The sequence below is a fragment of the Trachurus japonicus genome, chromosome 7 (genome assembly GCF_045865225.1).
Source record: "Trachurus japonicus isolate A0001 chromosome 7, Traja_1.0".
Lineage (NCBI taxonomy): Eukaryota > Metazoa > Chordata > Actinopteri > Carangiformes > Carangidae > Trachurus > Trachurus japonicus.
Window position 1 is genome coordinate 12,592,697 of NC_140913.1, and position 14,146 is coordinate 12,606,842.

The window sequence follows — 14,146 nt, forward strand, 5'->3', positions numbered from 1 at the left end:
CTACAAGAAGGTGTCTCAATATCTAATCAGTGGATCTTAAATTTTCCATTTGTGTTATCACCAGCAAACCTGAAGGATAATATATCTCTGAAAAAAGGTGTTTTGCCGCAAATGTTGAGAAAAAATTAATTTGATATATCATAAAAATCTTTGTTTTGTGTTTTCCTCAAAGCAACTTTTGTAAATGAAACACAAGCAGCCAGATACAAGACAGTCTCAGTAATTCCAGGCAACAGCTTGCTCAACAGAATCACAGTTTACGATGACGTACGGAGACATTTGTAGCTTGGCTGCTGTCGTTGTTTAAAGTGCGTTTATGTTGGATTTTGCTGCCGTTGTAATTACAACGGAAAGACCATCAGGCCTCTGGAAGCAGGCTGGAGGACAGAGGGCTGAAAATCTGGCCGCTACAAATTGATCCGTGATTGAAGCTTAATTAACACCAACCACAAACCCTTTAAAAACCTGTTACTGCATTTCTGGTGCCCAGCTAAGCTAGTTTGCTAATCTTGTTGGATGCTTTGCAAAAGATGCATCACTATCAGTTCCAGTCTTATATCACTAGAAGAGAAGCACAATTAATTGTTGTGCTGTATTTTCAGTGTAGTGAGCCTTCTCTTGGTGTCTTCTTTCCCCTTCAGTCTTTCAGAAACTGCCTCTAAAGCCGTCTCTTTTTGTTTGTTGTACCTCATCTAAATACATTTTAAATGAGCTGCCTGTGGCTTTGGTGAAAATTTGATGTTATTTTCTACTTGTACAGAGGCAGAGTTTCATCAGACTATCAGTGTGTATGGTTTAAGAGCCACTGTTGTAGCTTCTGCCCCGTTTTGAGCCCCGTCTGGCAGTGCTGCGTTGAGCAGGGCAGGGCAGGGCTTGGCACCGTGCATGGGGGGGGACAGATGGTCTTACGTGTGATCTAGTTGGAGGTCCAGAGCAGAACCCCAGCAGGGACCCTGGCAGCTGACAAGCCTGGCCCGACGTCCGCTTTCCCTGGGTGGGTCTCAGACAGTGACGGCAACAGGATGGGCCACCCAGGTGTCAGCCAGACACAGAGACGCTCTCTCTCTCTTTCTCGCAGCCAGATGTTTCACCTCTGCTGCTGATGCACGTTGCCACCATAACAAACACGCCTGAAATCATGTTCAAAGGCAGCACCAAGCACATACTCGACAACGGTGCCAACATGGCCACAATAATTCTCAGCCATTTGCTCCAGCTGAGCGAACAAGCCAAGTTTATTACAACAGCAGCATGTAAAAGATACAGTAGGATGAAATGCAGCAGCAGCAGACAGATTGAGCTCAGCAGCTTTAGGTCTGCGCTGGTGACGTGTGTAGGTTTTTGTACCATACAAGCATTTTAATGTGCCTACAGTTGCGCGTGCCAGCATGTTGGACAGATAGGTTTGATGGATGGAGACAGGCTGAGGCCAAACTGCAGCTGATGCCATTTTGTCTCTGCTTGTGTTATTCATGATGTTGTCGTCGATGAAGTTATCACAGCGACGAGCGAGCGTGGCCCTAGTGAGCTCCGCTGCTCGTGGCATCGGGAAAGTCATCAAGTCATCACAGATCAAGTCACACTGTCCGCCATGGCATTGAAAAACTAACAAGGGCAAAGTATGGAGTGGCCTGATACTGTGGCAGGAGCTGAAAAATGCATTTATTTCAGCCAACCTCGGCGGCTGTGGGCTGGCCGGGCTGATGCACTCCACGGTTAGTCAGCACTCCCGCCGCTTTGCCAGCTCAGCTTTTATTCCGTGCCCTGGAAATTGAGTTTTGCTGGCCCTGTAATATACTCAAAACTACATCTGCAACTGACTGATAAATCTACGCTTTGTTGCGCCTGACGGATGGCTGTGAAAATGAAAATTCACCACGGCATGTTGCTGTGTCAGGAGGAAGGTCACTTTAGATTTTCCTCCGTTCACCGAGGAGTGTGGGCTGGGGCTGAGGCCGTAATGACCGCTTTGTCTCAGAATCTAGTTGCGAGGCTTTAATATTTTCTTTAGCTTGTGTGATTCAATGAGATGACAGGTTGCTGGATTGTTTTGTTCCACTGCTGTGTCTCTACACGGGGAGGCCATGCTTAAAAAAAAAAACACTGCCTTCTCATGTGTCAGTAATATCTGTTATTTGCTGAGGGACAATGGCTTTATATCCACAGAGCAGCAATTGTGTGTGTGTGTGAGTGTGTGTAGTTACATATATGAAGGTGCTGTTCAGCCGGCTTGATAAATACCACAAGATGACAGATCTTTATTGCAGAGCAGCAGTCGGGGTCTGACACTCCAAAGACCAATTTCAGACTGTTAACAAGCCTAGAGCAGGAATACCTCACAGCAAAATGTCACAGGGCCTCCCTCTCCACACCTCTTTACTCTCGCTCTCTCTCTCCCGCCCCCTCTCCGTTCCGCCCTCAGCTCTCCCATGGACATTCAACGAATTGTAGTTCCTCTCTTTCAATTTGGCGACCATGTTACCTCGTTCCACAATGTGCTGCCCTGAGGGATCGTGGGTAGGCAAGAGCAGTGGCCCCGGCCAGGTCCGCAGAGAGCTGATAACCTTTCCGTGTTGCTTTAGCACACTGTGTAAAGAACAATCAGTGCTTATCGCCGTCGACTACAGGCGAATGCTAATTCAATGTCATGCAGACTGACTGCAGAGGAGGAAGAAGAGCAACGCCACTGTTCACACTGACAGCCGATGTCTGCGGCAGACCAATACGTTTGAGGAGACTGAAGTTTTTCAGCCTTTTATTGCTGATTCTCTTCTGTGATCCACTGAATCCTTGTGGTGAAACACTTCTGAGAAGGTGTCTCGGGTTTACAGAGAACTGTGTGGTTAGAAATAATACTACCATGCTTACTAATTAATAATGTGTCAATACTGATAACAGATCATAACATCAGAGCTTTGTCAACATCATTTGGATGAAGCTGTTATGTGTCAAATATTTAGACATATCCTATATCAAAACTGTACACAACTGTATCAGAATTTTTAAAAAAATCTAATATTCAAGCAACATTCAGTATTTTCAGACACATCCCAACATGAAAGTTTTAGCCAAACATACTTCTAGACCTTACCCCAATTCTGGCCCATGTACTTCCACATCTGTCCAGAGTCTGGCTTTTATCTGATGTGCCAGAATTGGTCCAAACGTGGACATTACATCTTACAACCATGCAACAATATGGGCCACATCAAAAGACAGGCAAATGATTTATTTTGCTATCTGGGATTAATATCAAGCAATGCTAGCTGTTTTTCTCCTTAAATGACCAGAGTAGCCAACAAAAACAACCTGTACAGTACGCTAACTCCAGTGTGTTTAGGGCTTTTAGAAAGCGAGTCACATTGGTTCGGGCTAGAGTTCTCAAGGCCAGGCCCGAAAATAAAAGACTCTGGTCTGTTTTTTTATATAAAAAACATCTTCTTGCTGGTTGTACTGTGTGTTGTTTATTGTGAAATCATCTGAATCTGTACTATTCATTTTGGTTACGATTACCTGCTAACAGAAGAACGTCATCACACAGCATCACTATTATTATCGAGTGCGCCGTATTAGAACGCAATAATGATGCATCAGGTCAGTTGTCCGTCGGGCCAGGTCAGTTTTAATTTTCAGGCCCATTGAGAACTCTAGTTTGGGTTGAAGACTACAAAGCTGAAAATGAAAAATATGTTGGATTGTCCCGGCAAAACAGTTATGAAAGTTCTTCTTTCATATACACAAATAAATCATTTACAATCATAAATTATTCATTTATACACACAAACTAGTATTTTATTTTTCCCCTTGACTCCTGCGGGGTGCTGTGCAGGTTCATGTCTGAACCTCACATCTTAATATTTGTAAAAAATCAGCACTGTGGAAGGACAGGGTGCTGATGGTGAGCTGCAGTGTTTACTGTAGCCTACATCTGGTTTACACACAGTCAGGGCCTCCTTACATTTCTTTCCTCATGTCTCCCTCGCCTGCTGAGTTTCCTGTCACCTTTCTACTGTCACTGTTTAATTTAAAAAGCCACAGAAAATAGCAATGACTACATGCACGGAAGTTATAACATCTCATAGTGACACATTTGAGTGTTTCTTCTGCTAGTTTATCACAACAAACACAAGAAGCCTGTGTAGCAGAATAATGTATATAGACTTAAAAATGTAAAAATGTAAGATCATGAGCACCTATACATATTTCAATGTATTATAGTACACTCTTTTTGCAAATCAGTGCCATTTTCAGTGTTTGGCTGCAGAGTCCTTGGGAGCTAAGGTGATCCAGCTTTTTTAGCCTTTGTTACAAATTAACAATTTGTAATTTCATGCTACATTATGTAGCTCTGTTCTCTTCCGCTGCAGGACGAGATGCCCAAGATGTGTGTGATATGTGATACATGTTGTATGTAGCCCTGATGGTGAAAAGACAGTGGTGTAGGAAAAACCAAGATCTTCAATTTATTGGCCATTTAGTACAAATTTGAGAAGAAACTCCAATAAAGTTATGATAACGAATATCTTTTCACCTGCAATATTTTACCTTTAATTACATTGAAAAACAAACATTTTAAGAGAAATATTAATTGTAATAAAATGTCAAAAGGGAGAAAACCATCTGTGCAGCTGCAGGAAACACAACCTTCACAGGAAAGTAATTTATGGAGCACCAGTTGGTCTGTAAAGGTTAATACCACAGGCAGTTCAGACATGGTGGTTCAACAAGAACCTCATTAAAATACTACAGGCTTGTGAACGCACCAGCATATGAGGACATTTTCCTCTATGCCTAACATAAAAAAACAGCTTTGTTGTTTGTTCCAGAATATTTTCAAGTCTGTGTTTCTAATTTTATTGTTGTCCGCCTTCCCAGCGCGAATCGTGAGGAGCCGCCAGTGGTGCGAGATGGTTCCCTGCCTGGAGGGCGAGGTCTGCAGCCTCCTGTTTAACCGATCCGGCTGGACCTGCACCAGGGGCAGCGGTCGCATCAAGACCGTCACGGTAATTTGCAAGACATGACATTAATACACGCCATATGCACTTAACAGCATCACGTCCCCATTTTCAGCATGAGCGACTGCTGCAAGCTGATGGTGTCATATGAAGCCTCAGCACAGAGACGGAGGCAGCCCATGTCATTCACAGCACACCAGAGTCCAGGATTCAAAGGCTGCGTCAATACTGAATCACAAAGAGAGGAGAACTGATGCTGGACTGCTTTGAGTGTTTGTGGCTTCACTCTGGTCAGTGGTGTTACAGCTGATGCTTCACGGTTTATCCACACTTTAACCTTTCACTGCACGATGATCCATGAGGAAAAAGAAAAATCAAATGAACACACTACTGGGCATCACTTGAATCAGATTATCTCAGCTCACTGATAAGATTATAAAGAAGACCGATAGAGAAGTAAGCTAAGCATGAGTAAAAAGTGTTCAGAGGATTAATTACACAGTTATCAGCTAATCCACCTTTGATATTGCTTTGTTGTTTGGTCTTTTGGTCAGCTTAAACACACCACTCAGCTAAAAGCAGCATGTACAGAGAATACTAAGAAGCCCCCATTATCATTTCAAACTCTTCTGTACAGCTCAATCTCCTCAGATTTGAGCCACAAGTCACACAGCTCATATCAAATATACTGCTAATGTAAAAGGCCTGAAATTTTAAGTGAAATACACTGGGTCGTAGCCAGGGCAAAATTGTAACTGAGGCCCAAAAGTGTTGTACTTTTAAAATTCAGATGAGTAAAGGAGTGCGGACTAAGCCAGGCAGCTCGCTCTGAGTTGAGATGTAGGAAAAGAAGACAGTAGCTCAAGTCAAGTTTAATATTTATCTTATATGAAAAAAAGGTGCTTCATGGTTCTTTGCTGCAATTATGGGCAAAGAGAACAGAGCAAACATTATTAATTTATTCTGACAAGTTAGCGCCAGCACTAGGCCTGATCTGACATCATAATCTTTTATATTTTTCCCTCTTCTTATGCTCAAAGTATCTACATATCTACATCTGTAAAATGTAGCATTCTGATTATGAAATGTAAATAATCAATTTCCTACTTTGTTCATGACAACAGTTGTTGTCCAATCAGAGGGGGGTCAAAGCTCAGGTGGTGGAGTACGTTAGCCGGCACCACAGAACCCAGCGCGGGTCAGGAAATGCAGATCAATCAATCAAACTTAGGTCAAACTATTTGTACAGCACTTTTCATACAGGTTAGTGCAGCTCAAAGTGCTTCACAGACGACTGATGAGCTGATCACCAGGTAATAAAGCTATAATAACATAGGCAAACAAAAACAAACTATCTGTTTCTTTTGTATGTGTGTTGTCAATAATAATAAAAGAACAGAAGAACAGAATAGAATACAATTTGCAACAAAATTACAATAAGTGAGTAAATGAAGGTCAACATATTTAATCAAAATAATAAACTTACTATGTATAGCGCTTCTCAAAGCAGAGTTACAAAGTGCTTTTCAGCACACAAACATAATACAAAAGTACAGCAATTAAAACAGTCAGTCTTTATCCTGGACCGGGGAATGGTTACTAGACCCTTGGCTGTAGACTGGGCTCATGTGGTGAAAGGAGATCAGTAATATCCTTGAGTGCATGTCCAGAAACTGCCTTAAACGTTATTGTTAAAATCCTAAAATCAATTCTAAAACTAACACAGAGACAGTGAATGAAGCTAAAACAGAGGTTATGTGCTCTGTCTTTTTAGTCAGAAAGTAAGAGGTCAGAGGAACACATTTAGTTTACAAGTTTAAGTCATCAGAGGCTTTTCTGTGCAGTAACACTTACGACTGCTGCAAGTGACAAGATGTGAATTCAAATATTAATGCAAGCAGCTGATTAGATCATTTACCCAACACAATAGCAGACATTTCACATATCAGTGTAGGAATGGCTGACAACAGTGTGTGACCTCCCCCTGACTCAGTGAGACATGTAAATGAATACAAAACATGGTGAATTTTTAAAAGCTTCAATATGGTGTCATCTGTCCCTCTGTAGGCTCCTCTCGCAGCTTCCAATGCCTCAGAGCTGCCAACACTGCAGCCCTGACGGAGGCTGTGCAACGTGATTCAGCACTCAAACAAAACACAGGAAGCACAACTTTGTTATATCAGTGCAAATCACTAATTATTGTAATTATAAAGGAAGCATCATTATAAATGTGTTTGAATGGGGGGAGAAAAAAAAACTACAGCCTGGCCAATAATTGCCGCTCCCCAGGTGCTACACTGCTGTTTGCCTAGTCAGTCAGACTGAGTCACCATGGATACAGATCTCTCTGTTACCATGTGGTTCACACCTTACCAACTTGGCAATTTCACACTTATGCAACCTAATGCTCGGTGCAAACAGAGGTCACTGTTGTTTTCCACCAGGTGACCATCTTTCACCACTTATCCTTAGTGATGTGGTGCTAATCTATGTTTGACACATCCAAGAAACACAATTACCCTCTCTCTGCAGCTCCACCATGTTTGTTGTTGAAAAGCTGCCACCTCATAAGTTGTTTTTTGGGGGTTTTTTTGCCTTGAATTTTCCTCTCTTTTATGTGTTTCCTTGTTGCAGCCACTGGTTGCTTGATGTGAGAAAACACTCAGGAACTGGAGACTGTGTTGCCATCTGAAGCCACATTACATCACATCACCTCAGGCAATAGCCGTGCAGATGCTAAAATCTGAAGGACCTGATCTGAACTTCTGTTTGCTTTCAACCCGCCTCATTAAGCAATGCTGAGGAATAAAACTAAATTCTTTGCTCCACTGGATCCAAATGTTGTCCATATTTGGTCCATAGTTTGTCCACTGATATTCTGGGCCCAGGTGTTCAAAAGATGGATAAAAATGAACCAGATTTTGAAATCTCTTCTTTTGCCATCCAGGATCACGTTTTCCATCTTACTTTTAACCCACTTGTTCAAAGCAAAATTGGATTGGATCAGTCTGATCCAGATACAGCAAGATTACCAAATCCGGATAACGAATGCTAAATGGGACACTAAAGGCTGCTAGCCTAGGTATGTAAAAAACAGGTAGAATAGCAGAATGGTATCATTTATTTGAAACTGGGGTGTTAATATATATCTTCTGTGCTGTTTTTCATTTATTCAATGTCAAGCCAGACCTTAATTTCATTTACATGTCCAGTAGTTTGGGAAAAACATTCAGAGAGATCATTTGTAGAGTGATCATATGTTAACTTTATTTACTTCATCACTGAAATGGTTTAAAAATCAGGTGCAAAATATAAATACATAATTGTATAATAAATGTTGTTTATTTAAACAAGTTTAAATTAATATTTAAATTACATTTTGTTCCTGAAATCCCCCCTGAATCCACCCAACTGCTGGGATCAGAATAATCCAGATTTTTTGGATCAAAGTTATCCAGATCCTACTAAAACATTTCGAACAACGCAAATTGAGGGCTTGATCCAGATTAAAACCCAGATTGGATTATGTGATCTAATCCGATTTCAGAATCCGTTTTTAGTTTTGAACATTCCATTTTCTAGATTTTATCCTATCCATTAACCAAAATCCAATCAGATTACTTTTGAACAACTGGGCCCTGGGTATTACTGTGAGGGACTTGATTGATTGATTGACTTTATTGTCCACCTCTTTCTCAATATGTCTCTCCCAAAGAAAGTACAGTTAAAATCCACACAATCCCCACACCGTTAAAAACACACATGTGCAACATACATATTTTGTGACTTACCAATCACCTTTCCTTCAATGTTAACATTTTCTGCAGAGCAACTTTGTTTTTTGCTCTATACGCTCACTCTGCTGCTGCGAGTTGTTATATTTAGATGCTTTCAACCAGGCTCCTATGTGTCACTTCAAAGCTCCTCTGCTTCCTGATGAAGAACAATCATTGGTTGGCTTTCTTAGTCTGATCAGTGATTGTTCAACAGGCTGGTGACTGAGCGAGACAAGGAGGGTGTTACTGCTTCTTCTTGGTTTTGTTTAGTTTCCTGACACAAGTCCAGCAGCACAGTGACGTATGAAGGAAGCCTCCTCCTCTCCCTGTGTGGTATGATTTGCTGCTTAATTTTTTTCAGTTTTTCATTGTCATAAAAAGATCCTCTTTCAAGTAACAATGATATCTTTCCTCAAGGTTCATTTATATGGTGGCCCTGAGAGCTCAACTCACAGCAACTCAAGAAAACACGAAACTCATTTTCATCGTTTTGAAAATAAAAAATCGAGTTTGAGTCCTTTTACATTTCATCCCCTTTTTCTCTTACTTTCACTCTTGAAATTAGGTAATAACTTTAAAAACACAGTAATTAACCTGCAACTGCATGGGGGTATTATAATGCATTCATGCATATTTACTCTTCAATGGTTTTAACTTCAAAAGCCATTGAATAACAAGTGCATCCCAGCAGGTCCATCACTTTGTAGAGTCCCCTGGTAATACTTCTGTTCTGTTGTGAGTATTTGCAGCTCATTCGTGATCACAATGATGAAGATGTTTTCTGACAGTCTTTGTGTTTTGTCTGTTTGGTTGTATTTTCTTCAGTTGCAGTGCATTGAGCCCTCACAACTGCCGGACATTTGGCCTCCAAACTTTTATCAATATAGATCAAATTAAAGTGAGACTTAAGAGTTATTTTTTAAGGACTAAGTCACTCATAAATGTTTTTCAGCCTTGTTCATTTCAATACACCACCTCTGCAGGTGCTGCCTCACCTGGTCTCGTATGACCACTAACTAATAAAAAGCTGACTTTAGAGTTTGGTATAACTGACTTTACTGTGTCTGTTGGTGTACTGTGTGACTATTCTACACTGCTGTTTTTTCACTTCACTTTGTGTTTCCAAGTCACTCCTGCTGCTCGGCCAAAATTGAAAAAGGCTAGCTTCATTGCATTTGCATTTTTAATAAGGCTTCCTTAAAATGATCACCAATACACGCAGTGAGCGTAGCATTTTATCAGGCTAAGTGCCCTCTTGTAGACAAATTGTCTATTGTAATGGAAAAACTTTCTTTGCTACCTCACACCCGTCTTTGGCTTTTTTCTGTTCTCCAGTTTCATGTTACGCAACAGCCCTACATATTAATACAATATTATTATTAATAATAATCTATAATCATTGGCCAATAAATCTGCCTGTCTTTTTTTTTTATAGATTCTGCTCGACTAGACTTCATTTGTAATTCCCACCATTGCAAAGGGAATAAATCTGCTGAAAGAGAAGCAGACACAGATATCTGCCTCAGGTATGAAGATGTCAAAACATATAGAGACAGAGAGACTAAGGGGAGACGCAGAGGGACTTAACTTAAAGAGACAGAGCGAGTGAACCAGCACAATACAGCATTTTGATGTCAGCAAGAGATGACAAGATGGACAGGGCAGGGGAGACTGCTGTCCTCATCATCAGGTACACAGGGCCAAAGGTCAACCTGTGACTGGCTCTGTTGATTTTTTACCCTCTCTCTCTCTTCTCTCCCTCTCTCTCTGTCTGTGTATCTCTCTTGCTCCTCTGCCTCCTCCGTCCAGCAGCCCTGGGCAGCTGCTGCAGATTTCACGCACGCATTCTCACCGTCCTGTAATCTACCCTGACAGCACACTTAGGTTAGTGTTTCACTTTTTTGTACATATATTTACCAAAAAAAAATACAGATGACGTGTTCCACTGAATATTGAATATCCTCCATTAGCTGTTGCTGAGCATGTTATTCCAGAAGTTATGTACAACTGGTGCCGGTGTGTGTGTGTGTGTATGTGTGTGTGTGTTTTTTGAGGGGGGCAGTGATGGTTATAGTTTTGGCGAGGGGATATCGAGAGGTATCTGTTGTAAGACCTGAAATGAGATGAAAGCACATTCTGGAAGATACATGAAAATGGGAAATCTATAAATAGGATTGATCAGGCTGAAGCGTGAAGACAAGGATAGGAGGGGGGGGGGCAGAGGACCAGGCTGTCGCTCGGCCACTGGCCAAACTCTCTTCCCACATCTGTGAGCAAATATGTGTGAAAGAGGGTGGGGGGGTGTTGTTAATTGTGAAACAATGAGTCTTCACGAGCACATAATCACATTTTACATACACACCTGTGTTCACCAGTGTTACCATGTGTGTTTTGAAAGCTGATATTGGCTGCAGTCATTATTCACGCAGTAGAGCACTGGTTCAACGTAGGTGGAGTTTGAAGTGACAAATGTACCTGATGGTGGCAGATCATGCAGAAAATTGTGCATCTAATAAATCATATATTACCCTGTTATTATCAATTATACATGGGATTGGGTTCAGTGGCATTTTAACAGATCTAAATCCAGTGTCAAATTGCTTAATGAATCCAATTAGTTTTGTGCACCTTAATCAAATCAAAGTTCAGTCTCAGTGAGTTAAGTAAAGTTAAAAATGGCTTCAAGGTTCGGTCTGATTTGATCAATCTATACTTTGTTGGCTAAGGAGGCAGAAACACTTTATTTTTGAGTGGCAGACTAATTACTGTTCACAACATGTAGCCACGTCCTGAAAATGAAATGAGCAGCAGAAGATATGAAATGTTGATTAGATTTCACTTTTTACTTTGCTGCGAAAAAGCAATTATTAAATATTTACATACAAGTGGTTGTTTAAGACAGGAGGAGGAGGAGGAGGAGGGGGGGGGGGGGGGGGGGGGGGTGAAGGAGGGAACAGCAACAGTGCTGAGTGCAGCAGCTGAGGGTTGTTATGTAGGGATAAAAACATATTTTTATGTCATCTGTTGTTTTTCAGATGCAGCATTTGGTTTGTTCATGTTTTTGGGTGAGCACCCGTCCTGGCTGCCAGGTTGGACTGGCTCACCCAGTGTATGCAGAGTGGACCGTGGGTGGAGCTCAGGAAATGTCACTGTTCATCTGTTTGCTCATCACTTCTGTCCAGAGTTTGGTTAAGACTCTTATGGATGGCTGCTTGTGTGATTGACTGACCCAGTTATCTCCCCACAGTGATAACAAACTCTCTGACACTTTGAAACATGGGCCATTTATTTTATGAAATTTATGTCTTTTAATTTGATGCCAATGCTTCTGGTTCCTGTATTTTTGTTGACTCCCTTGCCTCCAGTCTCCAGTATTCACTACTGTATCTATCAAAAATATAGACAAGAAATTTTAAATAATAAAAAAACACATTTATTATCTCTCAGGTGGCAACGTTGACAATTGATGATTGAAAGATAACAATAATCCAGTATTTAACCTGAAACCTGCAGAAATGGTCTCTCCCCACCACAGACATGATAAATCACTATAAATATAATATTCAAGATTCTCATTATGAAAAAAATTCCCTTATTGATAAAGCTGCTGAACATACTAATACATGTCTAAATAAAATACTCTATAAACTTAGTAAAGTAAAGTAATAAAGTGATACCCTAGTTTACCTGCATCAGACACACACACCCACTTTAACCACTTTCCTGCACCTGTGTGTCTTTACTAAAGGTCTTTACCCCCCCCCCCCACACACACACACACTCCTGTGTGTGCAGCTCACGGTGGCACTGCCAGGTCACACTCTCCAGCCTAACCTGCTAATGGAGTTTGCATATGCAGCCCGCTCCCCACTGCCAGCTAGCCATTAATATGAATCACTCTCTGGAGGCCGCTCCCTCCCTCCACCACCACCACCTCTCCCCACCACACACACACACACACACACCCAAACAAGCCGGCAATTTGTCTTCACTAGCGAGCCGCTGAAAGATCCATACATGATATTCTCCATGGTGGAAAGTGCATTTGAGGAGGGGTGGGGTGGGGAGGGCGGAGGTGTTATGAGATTGGTTTCGTACACTTGACAGGGAGGGTGTGGATGGGAATTGCTGGTTTCACAAGAGCATGGACGTGTGCTGCGCTGGTGGAGGCTAGACATGGAGGAAAATTGTCCAGACGGACAGAGGGATGGACAGAATTCAGGACAGTGAAATGATTTCTCACCTTTCAGGTGAGCAAGAGAGCTGTGAGATTGCATCACAGCGCTTGCTGAGCGCCCTGCTGAGGTCTCTTATCAGCTTCTGCTTATCACGTCAAATTCAACCTTTTAAAAGCTTCGTCAGTGCAGGATCTGACTGTTTCCCCAAATATTATGTCCTGAGCTTAACAGGCCAAAGGGAACAGTACAGTGTTTGAAAACCCTGATTGGATCCTGTTACGACTGTAGTTTCATGTCCCTCAGACAGTACAAAATAATAAATAAAAAATATTCCTACACACAACAAATGCCACTGCTCAGCTAGTATGTGTGTGTGTGGCCTGGAGAGAAACATGTCAGTTGCAGTTGGGCTTTTTTTTTCGCCAAACAGCATATACAGACACACACACAGAGAGAACGACCCAGGAGGTCAGAGAGGATTGCATCATGTTTTTTAGCATTTTCTCTTTTTTCTGCTCTGGCGGCCTTCCTCCAGCTATGTGCTTTTTGTTCCAGTCTCAGCCAAGGCGAAGAACTAGTGGAGTGTGTGTAGTCCTGCCAGTGCTGCTGTAAACATTAAGACATCACTGCCAGCTTTTTGAATGGACGCCATGTGACACCAAAATCTAGATTTGTGCAGGAGGCGGAAAAAAAAAGAAGGAAGAAGTTTCAGCTTGTTGAGAAACAAAGAAAATGAGAACAGGTATTTGAATCAGCACTGTTGCACATACTGTATGATGCAGAGATGGAAAAGAAAAAGAAAAACTGGGTTGTGCTGATGGAGCTGTATGAATACTAATGCCCCGTCCAGTGATGGAGGAGTTATGAAATTCTCACCTCATATGAAAGAGGTGGGAAAATGTCACGGACAGTTGATGCAGTTCCACAGTGTGGTTATGTAACACCAGCACCTCGGCTTATAAAGGCTTCAATGTCTACGACAAACAGCGAGGCTGCCAAGTCATGTGTCGCCATGGTCACTGCCGAGCTGGCAACCCATCTGACCCTGAGACAGACTTCTAATGAGGTTCCTTCTCGAAAGGCGAAGGCGCTGCACTCCCGGGCCCTGTCGGCGACACCACTGTTTGTCTTGGGCTCCTTGAAATGAAAAGTTGATTAGTGGGTGAGGCAGGAGAGTGGAGGTGGCACTGACAGGGCTTCGCTTGGCTCTGTATCATTAGTGTAAAGGGAAGGAAAA

General features: G+C 41.9%; 1 protein-coding gene across 4 annotated transcripts in view; it reads left to right on the top strand.

Moving 5' to 3' along the window:
* Nucleotides 1–14,146, top strand: part of tafa5l (TAFA chemokine like family member 5, like) — a 49,090-nt gene that overhangs the window by 24,913 nt on the left and 10,031 nt on the right. The window contains exons 3-4 of one of the 4 annotated variants that reach the window (XR_015036140.1): nt 4,876–5,003; nt 10,541–10,615. Coding sequence is in view for 2 of the 4 variants with exons in the window: in XM_085781262.1 (XP_085637388.1) it covers nt 4,876–5,003; nt 7,590–7,604 (143 nt within the window). In the remaining 2 variants the exon portion in view is untranslated. Of the gene's footprint in view, nt 1–4,875; nt 5,004–7,589; nt 7,730–10,540; nt 10,616–14,146 lie in introns of those variants that run through there. The other 3 variants (XR_015036141.1, XM_085781262.1, XM_085781261.1) reach the window with 3 other exon arrangements.